Source organism: Lissotriton helveticus, chromosome 6, assembly GCF_964261635.1.
Source record: "Lissotriton helveticus chromosome 6, aLisHel1.1, whole genome shotgun sequence".
Taxonomy (NCBI): Eukaryota; Metazoa; Chordata; class Amphibia; order Caudata; family Salamandridae; genus Lissotriton; species Lissotriton helveticus.
The window spans coordinates 107824432-107846842 of record NC_136067.1 but is presented as its reverse complement, the minus strand read 5'-3'; the positions used below and the strand labels follow the sequence as shown (position 1 = coordinate 107846842).

Below are 22411 nucleotides of genomic sequence, written 5' to 3'. Positions count from 1 at the left end.
AACACAAACTCAGCACTTGACAATTGCACGTTTAACAGGTTATGAATTGACACTGTTCCAACCACACATAGATATTAGACGCTGCAACATCCTGAACCCTGCTACACTGTTACCATCAGTTAATTCAAATTCTGCCACACATGATTGCGTGGAAGTAGTCAACATTACGACAAAGCCAAGACAAGACCTGACAGACATTCCGTTACCAGATCCTGACCTGACACTTTATGTGGATGGTTCATGTATGAGAACTAGTACAGGAGAACTAGTAGCCGCGTATGCAGTGACTACTGACACCGAAGTTATTGAAACACACCGTATTGATACCCTGTCCGCTCAAGCAGCAGAGCTAGTTGCTCTGACACAAGCCTGCATACACGCCAAGAACCTGAAAGTTAATGTTTACACAGATTCACGTTACGCATTTGGAGTTGTACACGACTTTGGAGTGCTCTGGCAAGAGAGAGGTTTCATGACTTCTCATGGAACCAAGATTCAGCATGGTCTCCTTATTCAAGCTCTGTTAGATGCAATACATTTACCGACATCTATCGCTATCATGAAATGCAAAGCACATACGAAAGTCACTGACATTATTTCTCAAGGTAATGATCTAGCAGATCGCACAGCCAAGCTTACAGTACAGACTCTAGACAGTCCAGTTAACATGACACACACTCCAGATCCGACTACATGTATGACAGTTAAAGACCCTACTCAAGATGTCATAGATATCCAGTTACATGCTACTCCCGATGAAATCAAGAAATGGTCCGAACAAGGAGGGGTCCAGACAGATCAAGGATGGTTAACGAAGGGTAGAGCCGCATGGTTTCTCCCCGACTCTATGGTTCAAGTTATCATTAATACCGCACATAGTCCAGCACATTTAGGAGAAAAAGCAATGTTAGACAGTATCCAGAACATTTGGTTTAACAAGCATTTACGAGCTGCAGCCAAGCAGAAAGTCCGTACCTGTATGATATGTTGTCAGTTTAATCCAGGTAAAAGTGTCCCGGTGGAACAAGGTGGTTTCCAGCCTCCTGACCACCCTTTTGAGGTCCTCCAGATGGATTATATTCAGATGGAGCGATGTCGAGGTTTCAAGTATGTCCTTGTAGTTGTATGCGCTTTGTCCAGATGGACAGAAGCATATCCAGTCCCAGATTACACAGCCGCGACCACTGCTAAGCAGTTGGTTCGTGAGTTTTTCCCTCGATATGGACTCCCTAGAGTCGTATATTCTGATAACGGCCAACCATTCTCCTCAGAGTTAATGAAGCACGTTTCCCTGTTGTTAGGGTACCAGTGGAAGTTTCATTGTGTACGCCATCCTGAAGCAGCCGGTCTAGTCGAGAGACACAATCAGACTCTGAAAATCCGAATTGCTAAAGTGTGTAAAGATAAGGGTGTGGACTGGCTAGTAGCTCTGCCAGTTGCTTTATTTTATATGCGCATGGTCGCACATTCCAGATCAGGTCTGTCCCCGTATGAGGTCGTTTTCGGCCGCCCCCCTAACATGTGGGGTACTCCTAGACCCCGAAGTATTACTGATGTTTCATGTAATATGCTGACAGATTACCTAGCTTCCTTGATGTCTGCCCTCAACTCATGTCGTTCACAGGTTGCCGCCGCATTTCCAGACAATACCGAGGTGGCACCGCATGAGATCGTTCCAGGTTCGATGGTGCTCGTCCGGAACTTTGACAGATCAAGTCCGCTGGAGCCACGTTGGAAGGAGCCGCGTCAGGTCCTCCTCACCACCCGTACAGCCGTGAAGTTGGAAGGACGCCGCGGCTGGGTGCATCTTTCGCACGTCAAGAAATTCTACGGATTAAAGCCGGTCTCTAAAAACATTTCCCAGGATATCAAGACTTGTCAAAACATTGTTCCTAAGGACTGTCCCGCAAATGACATTGATACAACCCCTCCCTTGGTAGAGAAAACTCCGCAGCAGGAGTATAAGCAAAAACTCCGGTCTAGTAAAATAAGTCAGTCAGTTTGATTGTATAAGTCCTCCCCTAGGTGAAACGGTTAGACTGTTTCTGACATGTATAAAATAGACCCCCATAGTGAGAGAGTTAGTCAAAACTCAAACCGATGTATCGTTTTTCTGAGTTTCATATTATTTCTCAGCCTTTTGATTTCCTGCACTAGTTACGCATTTTTCCTGTGTTTTCCAGTTCCTCATGTAAATAAGCATTCTAATGTTACCGTAGAGCACACGTTTAGTGATCTGCCCCCTCATGAATATTCATACCGCCTCGCTATGCGTAATAACTCATTTATCCGCATGTTACATTATTCACACCAGACCAGCAATGCCACTAATTGTTGGGTGTGTGGTCGACTCCCCCCTTTCCAGACCCCGAAGGGAGTTCTGCCACTCTTTCCTTATCCATTTTCACATAATGGTTCGTGTGGAGCATGGTCCACGTTAACGTCATCCTCAACAGATATGTCTTTTCTTAACAGCACATGTTTCCCAGACAAGCAAGGTTTCCCCCACAGAACAGGTTTAGATCTAGAAAATGAAGTGTATAATTTAGGTAACTATTCTTCGAATTTCATGGTCCTAAATGTCCAGTCTGATTCTACTCCAGACTCACCTGCTATTTCAGTATTACCAGTCAAAGGCGAATTATGTGTCCGTAATTATGGTTCTGTACATGTAGGACATAGTGATTGTACTACTATTATCCAGTATAGTGACAGTGGGAAATCTATTTTTAAAGCTTCACGTCATTCTTATTTTGTTTGTGGTCAAACTGCATATGTTCGTCTGCCCCTCGATTGGGAGGGAACCTGTTACATTGCTTTCCTACTGCCACCAGTTTTTCTAGCCCCACCTGACTACCATAGGAATTCCTTCCTAGTACATACTAGACACAAGAGAAACCTCCCGATTGTCGATTATACTGAAACTGCTGCAGAACAATTAATTGATATTGATAAAGGTGTTTTCCCTTATTTAGGTACAGTTGTAAACAGTAAGCTAATCCGTAGGTTAACAAGAACCCTTGAAGCAGTAGTAGATGAGATTGCCTCCGCTCTAGGTAACTTAACCGAAGAGCAATCCTTTATGAGAATTGTTGTGCTCCAGAATCGTCTCGTCCTTGACGTCATACTGGCCGATAGGGGCGGGGCCTGTAGAGTCCTCGGATCCAGTTGTTGCATTTTCATTCCAAATAACGCGCCGTCTGTTTATTCAGCTATAACCAGACTTCATAAAATTGCCCATCTATTACACCAAGATCCAGGCACCTGGACATGGTCCGGTTGGTTCTGGAATATAATTTCCGCCTGGGGATGGAAAGTCCTGTCCTTTCTAGGTATTGCAGTAGCGATCATATTCAGCTGCTGCCTCTGTATACAATGTGGCCCTGCGATTTGCGGCATTTGTGCTACCTCTTGTATTCCTAGTCCCAAGCCCCGTTCTAAATCCCGTTCCAAGACAATTCGAGATGAACAAATGGTACTGTATGAAATGATAGATGGTATCATGAATATTGATGTTTCCTGATGGGAACATAGTGACAAGGAGGGAATGTGGAAAAGTAAATTTTGCCATGTTCTGTGTCCCTACGTGTCATCCATCATATGTTATGTGTGCATGACCAATATGCATATGTATTCCCCATGTCCGACTAATGACGCAATTATAGTTGTGTCCACCTCTGGTATGCTAGTTTCCAGTCCTCGTGAATACTACGAATATCAGGCTTATGTAAAGTAACGTTGCCACGCTTCTCAGTGTGCACGTTATTTCATTATAAAGTCCCCGTTTCCAGGCCTCAACAGGGCCCGGACATCAGATTCAGCTCCTGTCTCCTGAGCCTCGCTGAGGAGCGATCCAGCCCCCACCTGTATCCTCGACCTTTCACTTACTTCCTGCCTCGCAGTGCCCGGTGCAGCTTGGCTCTGCCTCTGAGTCTGCCAAGACTATGTTATGATTCCAGCTATCAGTTTAGTCCTCCTTCTCTGCATTCCTAAGCTACTGAACTGCATCAATAGTTTCCGTCATTGTCTAGCCTTCACGTCTCTACGTTAGAGAAATACTGTATTTAATGGTCATTTAATATTCTTCATCACGCACTACATGTAGAATAATGCATGGTCCAGTCTTAGAGTCAGTTAGCTTTTCCCCTCATGACTTCTAGTTTATATCAACATGTTCCCTAAACATTAGATACCAGATAGGGTTTAGGTACATGTCGCTCCGACCCTCCAGACTTTAGTCTCTGCTCCTAGCACAGAGTTCATAGCCCCCAGCTTCTCCTAGTAACACGTCATTACCAGTTTGCGCGCACCACCAGGTTAGAGGTCCCGGCTCCTTAGGTAGCCCCCTCCTATGTTTCCGCCCCATTCATGACATATCCTGTTACGTCTGCACCACATGTCTATGTATACGCCCAGTTACACCTCTTTTTACTCTTATCTTTCGCGACTGCTACGCGTCACGCCTTCTGTTCCACCCACTGCTACGCCTACTGCAATGTAATGCTATGTGTTTGCGCTATGTATATATGCTCGTGTATTGTTATTAAAAGTTAGCGCGCTCATCCCAGACCCAGCCCCAGCAGCTGCTGGGCTCTGTCATCCTATTCCTATGCAGGTTGTCCTGTTCCTGTCCTTATGCTGTATTAAACCTGCAAAACTCCTACTACCTCGAATCTTGACTCTTATTTATTGAGCTATCTGTTATGATATATGTCTAGTCAAAAATAGGGTATTATTTATTTATTTACCACAGCTGCTGCCTAAAAACTTGGAGACGCAATGTGCACTGCACGGTCTATTGTTTCTGATGCATTTCTTCCATTCTTCTGCACGATCCTTGAAGCATCAGCCGAGGAGGATTTGGGAAGAAGGGCTACCTGAATTGCCTGCTGAAACTGTGGTTGCAGTCATTGTGGAGAACTTTTCCCCCCAATAATACGAGGCATCGACATTCCCGGTCGGGAGAAAAACGTCAAAGGAGAAGCTGAATTGCGAGGACGTCGCTGGGCTGCCCGAGCAAAAGATGAGTCAGGTTGTAGCTGAGAGACAAGACAAGCAGGTGAATGGTCTGGCGTTTTAAATTTGTGTTCGAGGCGTGAAAGAACCGCCAGCGCAGATCTTGGGCTCAGGAAGAGTTAAAGACCTCTTGTCAAATAAAAGGTATCAGAGGAACTGAACGAACTTGTGTCCGTAGTTAATTGTAAAATCGAAGAGAAAAACGGTCTGCTTCTTTCCTCGTGACGAGGGGAAGATGAAAGCGAGTCGCCGTTCTCTTCATGAGGAGGTTGGATCCTCCAATATCCACTGGAGGGTAATGTAATGGAGATTCAGGTGTAAGAGAGGGTATAATTTTGCCATGGAACAGGACATGGCAGCCTCGTCGTCAGAAAAACATAATTCTGGTCTTAAGGAACCAGAGGCTGAGAATCTGGTTACGTTTTTAGCCAGTCCAAGAAATTATGGCGTTGAGTAAGGAGCCATCACGCCATCACATTGATGTAGCGAAAACGCAGTTCACGACTAATAAATAGGCTACATGAGCACTGTGCATATAGCCAACTGTTAACTGGGTTAACTGTCGACGAATCCAACCGTTGACTGGGTCAACCGTCGATGAGGCCAACCGTAAACGAGGCTATCTGCGTCAACACAGCTAACTGTCCACAACGCCAACCCTCGACGAAGCCAACCATCGACGAAGTTTTCCGTCGTCGACAAAGTCCATTGTTGGATAAAGTTGATAGTCGATGGAGTAATTGCTGAATTTTAACGTCTACAGAGCTGACCGTCGACGAGGCCACCGCCGACGAGACCACCATCTACGCAGCACTGCCGTCAACAAAGCCAATCGTTAACAAAGCTAAAGATCAACGAAGTTTACCGTCGACGAAGTTTACCGTCGACGGAGTTTACCGTCGACGGAGTTTACCGTCGACGGAGTTTACCGTCGATGAGCCCACTGTCGACAAAGCCGTCCGTCGCCAATGGGACAACCGTCGACGAGGACAATCGTCGAGGCTTATTTCACGGTCGTCGACAGAGCCACCGTCTACGACGAGGCCACCGTCTACGACAATGCCACCGTCGACGACGAGGCCACCGTCGACGACGAGGCCACTGTCGACGACGAGGCCACTGTCGACGACGAGGCCACTGTCGACTAGGCTTAAATGGTCGTCAACGAGCCTACAGTCGACGAGAGGGCACTGTCCTCACCGTCGTCGACGGAGGCACCGTCTACGACGAAGAGGCCACTGTCGACGACGAGGTCACCGTCGACGACGGCAGCTTAGAAGTTGAAGATGGCCTTTAGACTCGTCGACACAACGTCGTCGTCATCGACGAAGTGACGACGGAGTCTTTCATCGTCAACGGGCATGTCGACGAACCCGTAGACGGACTGGCACCTTTCTATACTGTAAAGGTGGCAGTAAGAGTCTGAAACACCAGAGACCAGGTCCCGTAGGCGTGGAGGCCAGCAGACTCCATGGGGGAACAATATCCAGAGGATCCTACTTCATCCTTGGAGGCCAAGAAGAAGGAATCTCAGTTCCACACCCACGCTTAGAGAGGACTTAGCACATCCAGAACAAACACTCTCCATGTCAGAGACAGGGGTGTCAGAAAGTCTACAACTCCTGTAGCCACAGAAGGAGACGGGCCTCTCCGTTCTCAAAGGTCCTTTGAGAAAAGGGTTCCACAGAACCTGCGACTCCTCACCTGAGTTCAGAAAAAAAAAAGTCTGGAGTATCGTGAGGGTCCTTATAAAAAGAGCGAAGCTTTCCAGACGAAGCAGAGTTGAAAATAAAAACTTCTTTGAAGAAAAGTAAAAATACTTGCAGAATCTAGAAATTTTGAAGACAAAAACTGAGCAGAGCTCAGGGAGACTCCCGTCACACGGCATGTGGTAGAAAATCAGAGAGCCTGAGCCTCTGGGGAGGACTTTCTGGTGGGTGCTGTTGCCTGATTGGCTGCAGTTTGGACTATACAAAATGTCTAGGATAGTCATGAGTGTGGAAGTTTTTTCTATGGTAGCTTGGGCTACTTTACTTCCTGGTTGGTTATTACCAAGTTTTTCTAAGGATATTATTGCATATTATTGCTTTTTTATGTACTGTGGGACTCCCACTCCGACGACGGGGAATGATTCCGGCATGTGAATCTATTAAAGACACCCCAATACTGGAGAAACTTGCTTGGGGCAGCTCAAGGCTTGGACCACCAAGCTTTCCAGAGATGGGTAAACTGACCTGAGAGGGGGTCATTGCTCACCTATATATGTCCATCAGGATACTAAGCATTAAATCAGGAACTGCCCAGTGAGGCAGGAATTCAGGCAGTGGGGCAGGAATAGGAGGCTCTGTGGCAACCCAGGAGCCAGGCCCAGGACGGCGCCATGCCTCCAAGGGTGAAATCTCTGCCAACACTACTCCTGGAGAGTACTCCTCAGGGGATGGGGACTTACCTTCAGATGCAGAGTTGCACTGCTACTTCATCTTCATATGCCTGTGCTCAGCGAGAGGTCTCTGAGTTTCTGAGTGCTGTAAGGATTGCCGTAAGGATTGCAGAGTGGCCGCACCCACTAGCGTGGCTACCAGGCCTTTCGGGTAGGCGTGGCGACGCAGTGAGGGAGAGGCCATCGGCGGTGGCGGCTCGGTGTGCGGGGGTTGCCATGCTGTGAGCCGGTGAGAAGCTGGGAACAAGCTGCGGCTGGCGAAAGGCTAAAGGCGAGGGGCGCAGTGAGGCAGAGGCGGTGAGGCTGACCGGAGAGATCCGCGCGAGACTCAAGGTAAGACACCCGGAGCGCGCGAAGGGGGAGGGGCGCAGGATTGACGGGTCTGACGACAGAGAGGCAACATTCCTCACCTTTACTGCTGTTCACTCTGGTGAGCGGCCGGCCTCTCTCATGTCCCTCCCGCCTGCCCCAACGGGCTGACTGCCCGGTGTTTGCTCGGCGTTCGAGCTTGTACAAGCACGGAGAGCCCTAGAGCCCTTGAGCTCCTGAGTTCCTCTCCCGGTTCACCACTCTGCCTGCTCCGGAAGCCTTCGTGCCTCACGGCTTGCGGTGCCCCTGTTGCTCTTGTTGGGGTTCTGGCCGGTGCCCCAGCCTTCTACCGCCCACGCCCCTTGGTCACCCCTCACTCGCTGCTCACTATCTGGCTGGCCACGGGAACCCACCAGCTCTGGGGCTGCTCCCCTTGCCCCCCGACCCCGAACCCTGCCCAGGCCCTGACAGTCCCGCCCAGACCCTGCTGGCTCTGCTTCACCCAGTACACTGCCCAAGCTGCCTCGGACCCCGGTGGTAGTGGAAAGGTGGTGGAGTCAGCGGGTGGTGGTGGGGCAGGGGTTCTAGTGCAGGAGGGACGGGGTGAGGTGAGCAGGGGGGGTGCCACACTTGAAGACAGCCATACAACGCACAGCCTATGCACAGTCCAGTACAGTCCAGTACAGTTCGTACAGCTCCAGAACTCAGAAAATTCCGAAAAGCCCATTGCTTTAAAAGAGCTGCAAAACAAAGTTCCACCGGTGCTGGACCCGTGAGCAACTAGAAGTGCTCAGGCCTTCGGGAAATAATGAGATCAGGAAAAGTGAGGAAGTATACAGCGCCCAAAAGAAGGACAGCTACACGACCTGACACCGCAGAGGCCTCGGCCCAACGCCAACCAGAGCCCAAAAATACAAAAAACCCCAAGCATACAGGACTTATTTAAAAAAAAAAAAAAAAACTTCATCAAAGCCCGCGGAATCACCACAACCACAAGCGCAACCTCCGGAGTCAACAACTAATATCACTCCCTTGGCCCAACCAGGGGCGTTTAATCTGGTCTCGGCACAACATTGGGCACCTGCAACAACGAGGGCAACTGAGCCATCAGAGGTCTATATTTTTGGATCCCCCTGCATCGACCACAACAATAAAAACGCTCAACCAGCCCTCCTCTTATCGGATAAGTCCCCAGCTCCCCCAGCAGAGGACCACTGGTCTTATCAAACTCCTCAAAACCAGCCGGAGAACACTATATCCCCAACAGAGGTCCAACTAATGTCGCCCCAAACTATTGCAACCTGTGTAGCGACCTCGCTCAACCCTCGTGTGGCCTCTTTTCACCAAACAACGACAGCACAAATTCACGGGCAAGCCAGCCCCGAGCACTCTAATAGCAGTCAACTATCTTTAACCCCACAAACAATAACCACCACAACAGCACTACCAACAGCACCACCGGCTTTGAGCCCCCCGTACATGTTATTTTCGCCAACTGGCCATACAAAGGCCTCACTGCAAAGCCAGCCAACACTGTCTGCCCTCAACGATCAGCTCATGACGGACCTGCCCCTTTTCTTCAAAACTTCTCAAAGTTCCCCAAGGTCCAGCCCGACCCCAAACGAAAAACAAAATACTGAAGAAAACTCTGGGACCAGTGCTTGGCCACAACTACTACAGACCCTGCAGCAAACAGTTAACGCACTTAATTACCACTCGTTAAAACTTGAGGTGCAGGTTGACTAATTAAACACCCTGGCGCTATTTACATCTGGGATCGACAGCAAACTAGACAAACTTAATTCCTTAATTTTACGGGCGCAAGCCTCTACGAAGCTTGCTCAACCACCCTGCTGTTGCTCCCCAATTATAGATTCCCTTTCTCTGCTCCCAGAATGCTTAACCACTGTTATAAGGGAAGTAAAGTTGTTGAGGGGAGGAAACTTATTCATCAAACCGTTATCCTCTACACAACAAGAACACCTAAAACCCACTGAGGCCCCTGCCAAGCAGAACATAAATACAAATGAAGGAGAGGCGCCAATCACAGGAACAACTACTGACCCAACGAAGCTGAACGGTCATCCCCAGAGCGCGCAACCACAATCAATCCTGATGGCTGAAAACTGACCCCCTTCGTCACCAACCGGTCAAACAACTAGGCATGACCAACTTGAGCCTGTGCAAACAAACAGTCCCACGTCTCAAAGCGAATCAAGAGCGGGTGCCCTCCCAGGGCCAGTCCTACCACGCAGCAAGAGAGAGCGCAAGCGTCAGCGAAAAGCCAGAAACAAACTTAGGGCAAACTCCAACATGGTCCATCAGGATCTCTATCCTATCTTCAAAAAACCCGAAAACAAAAAATCCCCCGTCAAAAACAATGCCGTAGAGCAAAGGACTATCCCCAAGGGAGTTACCGTGGAAAAACTCACACAAGAATCGGTGATGAGCCCACAGGACCAAAGCAAACAAACTACGGTCCCGGAAACAACTAAGGGCAGTGCCCCCACAGAAATCACTAGGGAGAGCCCAGTGACGGCAAGCACAACGACACCAGAAAAATCTAGGCCATCAATGGCTCTCACTTCCCCGGGAAAAGAAAACACAAGGGTAAGACTTAATTATTCCAAAACCATCTGCAATGACCCTGTAGCTCAGATCAGTCATAGTCTACATTTGAAGAAGGCTTCGCAACGACTGTCACAACAGTTATACGAAACCAAACCGGATACGATAGCCGAAAATTCCAATATTAAGCCCATAAGTGTTCCGGAGTCAATCAATAATGATCCACTGCGCCATCAGATTCTTCTGGCTCCCGAATATAAATCTAAAGGGCGGCACGACATTCTTAACGGATCTAATCTGTTAAAACTATCCGAAGGAATCCCGGGACTAGCTGGCCTGACCTCGAACAACATAGAATCCATCGAATTTCTCTCCCCCCGAGGAAACTAACCCTCCGAGGTCAGTGAGGTGACTTTCTCCTCGGCCAGTTGGGTAGGAGCCTTTCTTGAACAGAAGCTTATTCTGCGGAATTGGGGAATTAGAGTATACCCCTACTTCACCCCTGGCTATCCCACCTCCCTGCTAACAAGATCGACTTCACCCAGCCACCCGGCAACAACTAACAAAACAAGACGCATGAGACCCTATTCGGTCTTAAAAAACGCCTCAGGGTCCGATGTTGAATCAAAAGGCCCGAGCAAGCCGGAGACAATTCAGAATCTAACTATAGCTGGGGGTGGTTGCCATCTATCCTGTCATCAAAACACCCAAACTGACCGCCAGCCGGTGAAATGCTTGCAGAAATACATAATCCCTTTAAGAAACCTCTCTCAGCGGCGGACAGGCAGTACAAAGGAGACATCAACCAAGGGCGGCCTCCATTTTTATTGTGTTCATGGAACATCAGCGGACTTCACCAAAAAACCTCAAATGAGGATACCATGGCTTTCTTGTGTAAACATGCAGCAATCGCTCTACAGGAAACCTGGGCAACGGCGGACCACCCCATAGAAGGATACATTGAATTCCGAAAACCAGCACTCAGGGACAGCCGATTTGGTCACCCCAAAGGCGGACTGTCCATATATATCTCAAACAACTTAAAAGGAGCCTTCAATCAATTCCATTTTGAAGAAGATTGGTTACTTGGGGTCAAAATCAACCCATGGAGGAGGCAGCGCTCACTCCTCCTCGTCAATGTGTACATCAATCCCAGCACCTGTACAAAAAAAAGACCATCTGGCCCGACTGTGCGAGATCATGGACGACATGGCCGCTGAACATCCCAACTCTGATCGCATAATCACGGGAGATTTCAACACAAATCTTTTTCAGGGGAATGTTGCAGACATGGAAGGGCCGGACCCTATTAATATCATCGAGGCCATGACTCAATCTAAACCCCTGAAGCAAGCCCCAAATATACTAGGTGAGCTCACTGTGACGAGATTTTACAACGCAGGCTACTTGGTAGTGAATGGCAGGTCAACAAGTGACTCACCTCCAAACTGGACCTGGTCGAACGGAAGAAAAAAGTCTTATCTAGATTATACCATCTGTAATTCAGAACTACTGTTTAAATTGAACAGTTTTTGTATCCATCAACAGTCTGAAAGTGATCACAGGCCGCAGGTCACCACCTTCACCACACACCAGGATCTCCACAAAGTAGCACCTATAACCTACATGGGTATTCACACCGAAAATCTGAAGCGCCTTAAATGGAATGAATCCAACAGCCAGAATGTTTTAAAAACAAGCAAGGACTTCACAATAGGCAGCCTCGACAAAGATGCCGACCCGATATGGAAATGGTCGCAGCTGTGCCTTCACATCCAGCGACAACGCAGAGATCAAATCGTCCACCACCAGCAGGGGCTGCATTCGCCACTGCCTTAAAACCATTAAAGAGAGCAAGGAACAACGCATTGAGGCTGGCTTCAAAATTCCCGGGGAACAGTGCCTTCCTTGCCATATATCTTCATGCCCAAAAAGCATTCAGGAGGGCAGTCTCCCAAGAGAAACAGGCTCAGGAAAACCAATATTGGGTAACATTGGTGTGGGAAAGCAAACAAAAAAACTAAGGAAATTCTGGTCCCTTGTTAACCACACCAACCTGAACCTAACAAACTCTGGCTCAGCCAACATCCAGGAAGCAGAATGGGTAACATACCCAACAGCTCACTTTCAGGCACAATACCATCACGACTGCACCAGACCACCGAGGGTACGCGGGACTGGAGCCGATGTATCATTGAACACCGCCCTCAGTACAAGCCCAGGCCCCCATACTGTACTTGTACTAACTGAGGAACGAGTGGTCAAAGCAGTGACAAAAGGAAGACAAGACGGAGCACCAGGCCCGAATGGCCTGCCACAAAGGCTATATAAATCAGACATCCCCTTCTGGTCCACGGTCCTATTAAATCTCTTTAATTACACCCTGAGGACATCGACAATCCCGGACTCATGGAGGGGTGCAATAATTCACCCCATTCACAAAGCTGGATCTCGAGCTATTCCGAACAACTATATATTAATCGCCCTACTGGACATAGAGGCAAAACATTTTGCAGGACTAATTCTGGAGGATTTAAGGCAATGGACAAAGGATAACAATCTGATTCCTTTGAATCAAACAGGGTTTGTTGCCAATTCAGGTACCACGACAAACTTATTGGCAGTTTCCACTATCATTGACAATGCTTTATTAACACGCAGGCTGGCCTTTTGCTGCTTTGTCGATTTCAAGGCAGCATTTGATAGAGTACCCAGGGAGGCCCTTTGGAAAAAACTGACACAGTGGGGCATTCCAAACAAGATACTGAACTCAATCATTCAACTCTACTCTGACACCTGGGTTCGAGTGAAGTTAGGGTCCGGCTCGCACCTCTCGCGAAAAATCATGACCTCACGTGGTGTCAAACAGGGATGCGTACTGGCCCCCCTTCTCTTTAACCTATTCATAGCCGACGTGTCAAGTACCCTAGACAGGGTAAACAGCCATCCACCCAAAATAGGAGGTGTGGCATTATGCAACCTTTTATATGCCGATGACCTGGCCCTGTTTAGCCTTACTAGAGTAGGGTTACAAAGGCTTCTTGATGCACTATCGCAATACACGCTTGACAACCAACTAGAAATTAATATGGAGAAAACCCTGATAGTCCCTTTTGGTAAGAAACGCTAGTGGCGGTGGCTGGTCAATCAACAAAACAAGTCTTACGATTGACCAATCATATAAATATTTAGGCGTCCACTTGGACTCCAGGGGCAGTTTCACAGAGCAAAGCAGTGTGATTGCAGCCAAAACCACGGCTCTAGTGGTATCCTTGGCCAAACTATCAAAGAAACTTTCAGGCCCAACCCTTGCCCCCTTACTAGAAGTCCTTAGAGCAAAGATTGGGCCAACACTCTCATAAGGCATAGAGATCTTTAAAGGTAAAATGAACTCTGCCCTAAACAAACACACTACCAAAATCTACAGAAAGGCACTTCACTTGCCGAGCACCGCTTCCCCGGCCCAGATTAGATTAGAGCTGGGACTAACTAACTATGAAGCCTCTAATGTCGGCACCTATCTTAAGCTGTGTCACAAACTAAGACAGGCCGAACCAGGTACACTAGAATCTCTAACCTGGAAAGAAATCAACGAGACCAACCCAGGGGGAACATTCGGCCGCCTCTTGAATGACTATATCCACCAAATGTCAGTTGCCGAACTCTGGGCTCTTAATCCCAGTCAGACTGTTTTTAAAAATATAATCAAAAAATGTGTAAGAATGAAATCTTTGGCTGCAGACAAAGCTCTTGTCACAAAGCGTAGCCATTCCTGGGCAGTAGTTAATTCCTACAAACGACTAACACCTGCTGCCTACCTCTCCACGACATTTTCACTTCATCTAAAGCGCTGTCTGATTGCCCTAAGAATGGGAGATTGACGCTTTCTTCAAAATCTACCCACCTGGCGCTGCAAAAAGGAGGCCACAATATGTAGAGGATGCGGGTTAGCAACTGAAACAATTTTGCACGTGCTCTGCATCTGCCCTACATTTAACTCTCAACGCAGGCATCTGCTCAAGCCAGAATGGAACAGGCTGGGGGTTCGGTCCTGTAGGCATGCCATCATTGCTGCTTTGTCTTCGGATAATATTAATTTAAGTATAAATGTGGCCAAATTTATTCAGCAAGCATACCGCAACCTAGAAAATATGGATACTGCTGAGGTCTCTGCTCATCGCCAAGTCTGATTATGCATTATAATAGAACTTGCAAAGACCAGGAGGGCTAATCCACAAATTGTAATGTTTTAATTGGTATGCTTTCGGCCACATTTTATTGTTTGCTTCTCTTTTAATCATTTTTTTTTTAAATTATTTTTATAAAATTGTATACAATGTGATTTGTGCGACTTTTTAAAGATATGTTTTATATCTAAATAAAGGAATTATTACCATATGCCTGCGCTACCACTCCCAAAAGGATTTGAAAGACTGGGAGGCAGGGAACTGTGAGGTCGGCTGTAGCCAACACTGTGTCAGATAATCGTCATGGGCCTGCGCTATGAACAATTTGGCTTGCCTTTTCTTTTACTGCTTTGGGGTGTAAAATGAGGCAGGAGCTACATGACCTCATGACATGATCTGTCCACAGAGACCATAAACAATCAGATACAGGCCAGTGATGGACATATTACCATCAAGATCTTAGCACGGTTTAAACCCTGAACATTTAGTTGGAGACATATTGAGCATTGCACCGAATTTCTCAACGGAAAAAAACTCATAGAAAGCGAGCTTAGGGCGGCAGGGGTGGCACTTTAAGGATCAAGTAATGCTATATTGTTGTAATTTCCAGCAACAAGATGGAGCCAGTGCCCCCTACTGGTGCAAAATAGATTGACATTTCCTGATCTTCAAACACTGAGAAATCAGCAGGAATAAGTATCCATCAGAAATAATGTAATATGTAAAACAAAGAAAAGTATATTAATCAAAAAAAAGATTTAACAGAAATCATTGGTAGTAAAAGAAGGCATTAGATTCCCAGGCAAGTCATGTCTGGTATTCCTGGTTAGTGGTCGAATTTTGTGTCCTAATAAACACTCAACATGCGGAAATGGCATGGCAATATAAAGTATTTAGGGTCATTTAAAATTGCATAGGCCAAGCGAGCTAAGCATCTTTAAAAATAGAAAATGTAGCTGCAAAGGTACCAGTGGTATTCTGCAAAGCTATGTAGGGTGATAACTTGAACTTGTTAAAATTCTGTACTATGAAAGGGCACATGGGAAAGGCTCATACCAGAAAACACATTTGTTCAATATGCATTGCTGTTTTTATGTACCAAGAAAAAAAACTCACACTTGGCTGATGCAGGTTCACTGGTCATGGACATCTGGCATTTTAAACACCAGCTGGCCATTACAAAACACACCCTTGGCTCAACTTTGCATGCCAGTTGGAGGATCTCCTTCAGCTCGCCAACGCCATCTAAAAAAATACAAATAGGAGATTGCTATTGAATCACTGAAGCAAAGTTGTCCACCTAGACATCAACATCCAATGTAAAATAGACATCCCATGTCAAATAGCCACTCCTACAAGTCCAGTTCTACTAAACTTACTAGCCTAAATTCATCACAACTTTGCTTAGAAGTGTTGATACCAGGGAAAGAGGCGGGCAAGGTATTTTACGCTAAACACACGTGTAAGGGAGTAAGCACGTGCTGCCTTCTCACAACTCCACCCTATTAGACTTCACAAATGGACAACCTGCAAGGGCTATGTCCAGGTTCTCACAAATACAGAATTGTCAATGCTTGCAAGCCATTCACTTTAACCAAATGTAAGTTTTTGCTAAGAAATTAAATTCTTCAGGCTACTCAGTGTGAGGTTCACTGGCCCTTGTTATAGCAGATAATATATAATACTATATTATCTGCTACATATACACAGTTCAGCAAACATAAAACCATACTTAACTGTAAACAATAAAAGAGGCATTAAACTGGCCTTATCATTCTCTAGTTAACAGTTCAGGACCTTTAACAGCTTAGGAAATTTTCATTCTGCCCTATTGTTAAGGCACATGAAGAAAGCTGTGGTTCTGGGCAGTCAGGCTCACACAAAGGAACAATGTTAAAGCATTTCACCAGCAACAAAATAATTTCAGAAGAAAGAAACGAGACACTATAACAATAGATTCGATTTTTAAGAATTTTTATACACGAAATGAAAAAGATCCACCGAAAGCTTCCAGAGGAACAAGTTACTTACCTTAGGCAACAATATAATCTATAAGAGACATAGATTAGTTATGGATTCTTCTCTTAGAATTACCCACAGGCGTCAAACTGGATCCAGAGAATTTTTTCCTCAGCAGCACCTCTGCACGTCGCTAGGTGGCATTGGTCAACCTCGCATTAATCGTTGGCGTCGTGGTAGCCGGAATGACGTTGCAGTATCTTAGACGCCGCCCTCAGCCACTGACGTCAGTTCATTACATGACATTCCACGCCTGAAGCGCAGAGCCATGTAAGACACTGACAACTGGTGCACAAACACTAAGGCCCTGAAAGGGAAGTCTCTTACCCTAGAAGTCAGTTCACAGAACGGGGAGGATGGGTGGGGCAGTGAGGAATCAATAACTAACCTATATCTCTTACAGATATATTGTTACCGAAGGTAAGTAACTTGTTTATTTGAAAGAGAAAATTAGTTATGGATTCCTCACCTTAGAATAGATATGTAGGAGACTAGGGTCTGCAATCCTATGGTCACCCCAGATTTTTGCTTTTTGCTTCACTGGTTTACGACTTTCCCTGGCTGTGGGCCTGCTAATCAGACCCACAGCCTAGCTGTTCTCTCTCTAAATTGACATCCATGTACTTTAGGTGCATTTACCAATTGGTACTGGGCCACCTTATCAGTCCCTGTACAGTGCACCAGGGCATAGGTGTACCCAGGGCCTACCAGGGGCTGAAGCATGTATTATGCCACCCCTGGCTGGCCATCTAAACAGACACAACTGGCTGGTAAGACAGCTGGGGCAAGGTGGTGTAATTACCCTTTGCTGTAGATATAGAATACCTATATCTAACCCCAAAATGGACACATATACTCCTATCAGTCACTCCTATGGCAGGCCTTATCAATCCTGAAGGCAGAGTGCTTGGAATTATGTGAGATGGTGCTCTGGCATGAGCTGTGCCCGTCTGCAGCTTGCGGAACCAAGTCCTAATAGCTGTTCCATGATAACGCTATACCATATACTCTTAAGTGCATTATAATCCTCGCGGTTGAATGCTAACTTTGGTATAACATTATCAAAACAGGTCGAATAAGGTGTCATACAAATTGGAATACTACCCCCTCGCCAATTCTGGCGACGGGGGTAGCATTCCACCCTTTTAGAGGGACACGACATGTAAGTAACTGTGAACCCCGGTTAAAGTTAAATGAAGCCTCAGCATCACAAAATGGATGCTGCCACCACAGACACAAGTCTGACCTCCTGCTGCTGGGAGTCCTTCCAGCGAGGGAGGCCTGGACAAAGGGTTTCCTGCCTTGGGAGGTGCTAGCACCACCCCAGACAGGATTTTGTGTATTAGGTAGGACAGGCCTGAAAGGAATGAGACATGCCTAGGGCACACAAGGTGCCCTGTGCATACACCGGTTCAACCCAGTTACTGGGGCACTCCAGCCCCAGCTCTGGCGCGATACCGGACAAAGGATAGGGCGTGTAACCACCCCCCTTCCTGGCCCCACCCATGGGAGGGACCTAGTCACAGTACAGCCCCCTTTAGGAGAATAAAGGTAGGAGCTGGTCCCATTCCAAATTAGATTATTCTGAATTGAAACTCTACAAGAAGAAACTCTGGACTTCGACGTTCTGCTCCACAGAAGACTGAAGAATCTCCCTTGTGGGCAAGGAGTGTCCACCCTGCAACTGCAGGCACCATCAAGCGTCCTAGCAGTTCACTTTGTCGTCCTTCCTGCCGGAACAGGACTTCAGAGCCCGACGAGATCCGGACTTCCAGACCTCTCTGACCTCAACCTACATCTGCAGCACAGCTGAGATCCGTGGGTGTGACGAGACACGTGGGACCGGCCATCTTGAAGAAACGGCACTTCGCTTCCAGCACGACTTCAGAGGCACCCTCGAGAAAGTGCTTTGGGGATTGAGAAGCCCCAGCACAGAGCAGCTCCTGCACCGAAGACCAGCCCTCCAGCATCCACGAGATCTACGTGGGGCCCTTTTGCTTGACTGCTGCTCGACGTGTTGTCTGGTCACTTGCAGGCTGGCTAGTGGCCTCCTAGACGACGATCCTTGAAATATTCACTGCTGGTCTGGTTGCTCCACACTGGCCCTTGCTTCCTTCCAAAAGAGGAGCACCCCAGACCCTCCTGGTCCGCACCAGACGTCGTTTCCACTCACCGCGTGGGTTGCCTTTGCCAAGGCCTGTTGAGTCCAAATCCGGATCCGACACCGCCGACAGCGAGAGCCTGCGTGGGACAGCTCGTGCCTCCATCCTGGTCGTCGAAGACAACTCCTGGTCCACGTGGCTGCAGAGACAAGCTTCCACTCTTCACCTGATCGCGACGACAGCACCTGGTTCCTTCCTGGTTCCACACCGGTCACTGGCTAGTGACTTTGAACACTGTCCCCTCTGCTTTCAGGTCAATCAATCAATCATGCCATTTGTATAGCGCACTACTCAGCCGGGAGGGTCTCAAGGCGCTTGGGGGGAGGGGTATGCTCCTGCTCGAACAGCCAGGTCTTGAGTTGTTTCCTGAAGGCGAGATGGTCCTGGGTCAGCCGAAGGTGGATGGGGAGGGAGTTCCAAGTCTTGGCAGCCAGGTAAGAGAAGGATCTTCCTCCGGCGGTGGCTCTTCGGATGCGTGGTACGGCTGCGAGGGCGAGGCTGGTGGACCGTAGCTGGCGGGTGGGCGTGTAGAAGGTCAGGCGGTCGTTGAGGTACTTGGGGCCCAGGTCGTGGAGAGACTTGTGTGCGTGGGTGAGGAGCCGGAACGTGATCCTCTTGTCGACGGGGAGCCAGAGCAGGTTCCTCAGGTGGCTGGAGATGTGGCTGCGTCGGGGGACATCCAGGATGAGTCGGGCGGAGGCGTTCTGGATGCGCTGGAGTCTTTTCTGTAGCTTGGCTGTGGTTCCGGCGTAGAGGGCTTTTCCGTAGTCCAGTCGGCTGGTGACGAGTGCCTGGGTGACAGTCTTCCTGGTCTCAGTCAGGATCCAGCGGAAGATCTTGCGAAGCATACACAGGGTGTTGAAGCACGATGAGGAGACGGCGTTGACTTGTCTGGTCATCAAGAGGGAGGGGTCCAGGATGAAGCCCAGGTTGCGTGCGTGGTCGGTTGGCTTGGGTGCGGTCCCCAGGGCTGGGGGCCACCAGGAGTCGTCCCAGGCGGAGGGCAAAGATCCCAGGATGAGGACTTCCGTCTTGTCCGAGTTCAGTTTCAGGCGGTTGTCCTTCATCCACTCGGCGACGTCTTTCAACCCTTCGTGTAGGCAGGTTCTGGCGGTGTCGGGGTCTCTGGTGAGGGAGAGGATCAGCTGGGTGTCGTCGGCGTAAGAGATGATGTTGAGGTTGTGCGGAGGTCCTCTTCTTCCTCGATCCACCCTTGGATCGCACCGGACATCTTCCACTTGGTCGCCTGCAGCATCTTTCTTCAAGGCTCCATAGACTTCGACGCGGAAACCCGACACACTTTGACACCTATGCACCCGCAGTCCGTGGGTGAGGTAACAAGTGCATTTCGGTGCTCAAGGGTAGATTAACTCTCCTAGTGTCCAGATTTCCAGTCGTTTTAGTCCTAGATAGTAAAGACTGTCCGTACTCACCTTTTTCGTAAACTGTACTGTCCATTGACTTTGTTCCGCATATCGCGTGTGAGTTCACACTCTGCACACGCATCCCGTGGGCCTCCTGTTACTTACCTAAGGTTAGGATAGTGTAGTCCCAGCGATCCTACAGCCTCTGGACAGCTCCATTCCTTCTATCGATTTCCTTATACCATTTACTTAGTATATGGTTTGTCGTGCCCCTAAGGCACCATTGTAATTTTGTGCAACTTATCGTATTTTTCCTAAGAGATTGTCATGTGCTTAGCCCTCTGATCTTATAAAGAGTTCAGAGGTGTTTGTTAATAATAAATATATTGTTTATTTTCATAACAACCTGTGTGGTGTCCTTTCGTTCTGGTATTCAAGGGGTTATATGTGGTAAAACAGCTGGCTTCACATGCCAAAAGAGTTTAGCCTAAGACTGCTTTGTCCATGCTACCATTAGGATAGCTGGTCTATAAGGTTGACTTACAACCTATCACCATAAGGGTTGTTTGGACTGATACAAGGTGATCACTAGAACTAGTGAGCATAATATATCAGGCCAAATTCTCACAAGATACCCCAGCAATACCAAACCCGGTGGTGGGTCTGCGAACCAAGTTCACACCAGAAAGTCGTGGAGAACTGATCGGCTGAAGAAGCCGTCTCTCCGGACTTGGCTGTCCAGGCAGTAGTTTTTGGTAAACATGTGCAGTTAAGTCCACGTAGCTGCCTGGCAGATGTCAAGAATAGGGACTCCACGTCTCAAAGCAGTAGTGGCTGCCGTCGCCCTGGTGGAATGGGCACGCAACAACACTGGAGGTTCTTTTTTCACTAAGGTATAGCAGATTTTGATGCAAAGAACGACCCATCAGGAGATGGTTCGTGTTGGACTTGGCCCTTTTTGGCAGGTTCACCCCTAAAACCTTTTTGCCTTTTCGGTGACATGGTGTTGGTGGTTTCCGGCTTCTGGGCACTTTAGCACTGTGGCCCAGTGTAAAGTGCGTGCGCTCTCTGTGCACGTGTGGTGAGATTGGCCTGCCCTACCATAAGAATGCATGGGGGATTCCCTGATTTAGTGTGTCAGTGGTAATTCCTGGGATGGGATGAACAGCATGGTCGAGTTTAGTATGTATGAAATTGTGAGAATAAATGCTGCGCAATGGTGTGCACAGATTTAATAGGACTGCTAGAGAAATGCCACTTTTAGGAGTTGGCATTTCTGTGTGCTATGTGTCTGCCTGCCTGATGTGAATTCCATGTCTGGCTTGTGCGTGACAGCGGCTGGGAGGTGTGTGAGGCTACAGGAGGGGCAGGATGAATCAGCACTAGGCTGAATGGGACATCTGTTCTGAGAATAGTGGGAGTAATAATCTCCTGACTCTGAATAGGACTGTGCCAGCCAAGATAATGCTGGCTCCGCCCCCTGTGGTGCGTCTGATCACCTAGCCTGCACCGGACAAAGGGGAAGACGGGCTTGCAAAGCAAAGTGCTCCAAATCCCCCCTGAACCTGTTGCATCTGGTTCCCCAAGCCCTGCGTTGCAGACAAAGGATTTATGAGTATAAATACTGGGTTCTGGACCCCAGATCTTTAGGATCACTTTGGAAACGAACAAGATACCCTCTGCCGAGGAAGTGCACCCGGAAACCGCAGGAGTTGTACTGCCCTTCTGCCAGAGCGCTGTAGTGAGTTGGCCTGTGGTGGTGTCTCTCGTGCCAAGGAGAGGTAGAAAGGACCAAGGAAGAAACTTTCATCATCTTGCCAAACATTCACCAAGGGCTAGAGCGAGCTAGCCTCCCGTTCGAAGACGCAGGGATACCAACGACTTCACCTCTTCTGTTTGAGCGGAGCTGGAACTCCGGTTTCAGCGGCTACAGAGCAACTCTGCAACCAGTCCCGAGATCGTCATAGGGACGGGGCCGATCATCAACAAGAGTGACTAAGCACTCATTGACTCAAATACATCAGCAACTACCAGTGGTGCCGGCACTGCCGTAACATCACTTCCTCTCCGGTAAGGATCTAAGCCGCCCCCTTCTCTGCATCCGCATTCAGGGCCCAGCCGCATCGCTTTCCCCTGAAGCAAGGACCCAACGCTACTACGTGCAACACAACATCGCAGCTCCCCGATGCAGAGAAGAGCCTTTGTTTTTCTAAAGTAGGACTCTGGGCCGGACGCTGCGCTCCTCGCAGGTGGGTTGTACCCAGAGAGTTCCGTTGTGCATTGAAGCAATAACTCCTGTTGGGGTTGTCTATTGCCAGAGACACTTCAAGCTAAAGCCTATTTTTT

General features: G+C 48.1%; 1 protein-coding gene across 2 annotated transcripts in view; it reads right to left on the bottom strand.

Moving 5' to 3' along the window:
• Positions 1–22411, bottom strand: part of LOC144762300 (exportin-5-like) — a 2334361-nt gene that overhangs the window by 1528569 nt on the left and 783381 nt on the right. For both annotated transcript variants that reach the window (XM_078647447.1, XM_078647448.1), the window contains exon 13: positions 15637–15765. In XM_078647447.1, the coding sequence (XP_078503573.1) occupies positions 15637–15765 (129 nt within the window). The remainder of the gene's footprint in view (positions 1–15636; positions 15766–22411) is intronic.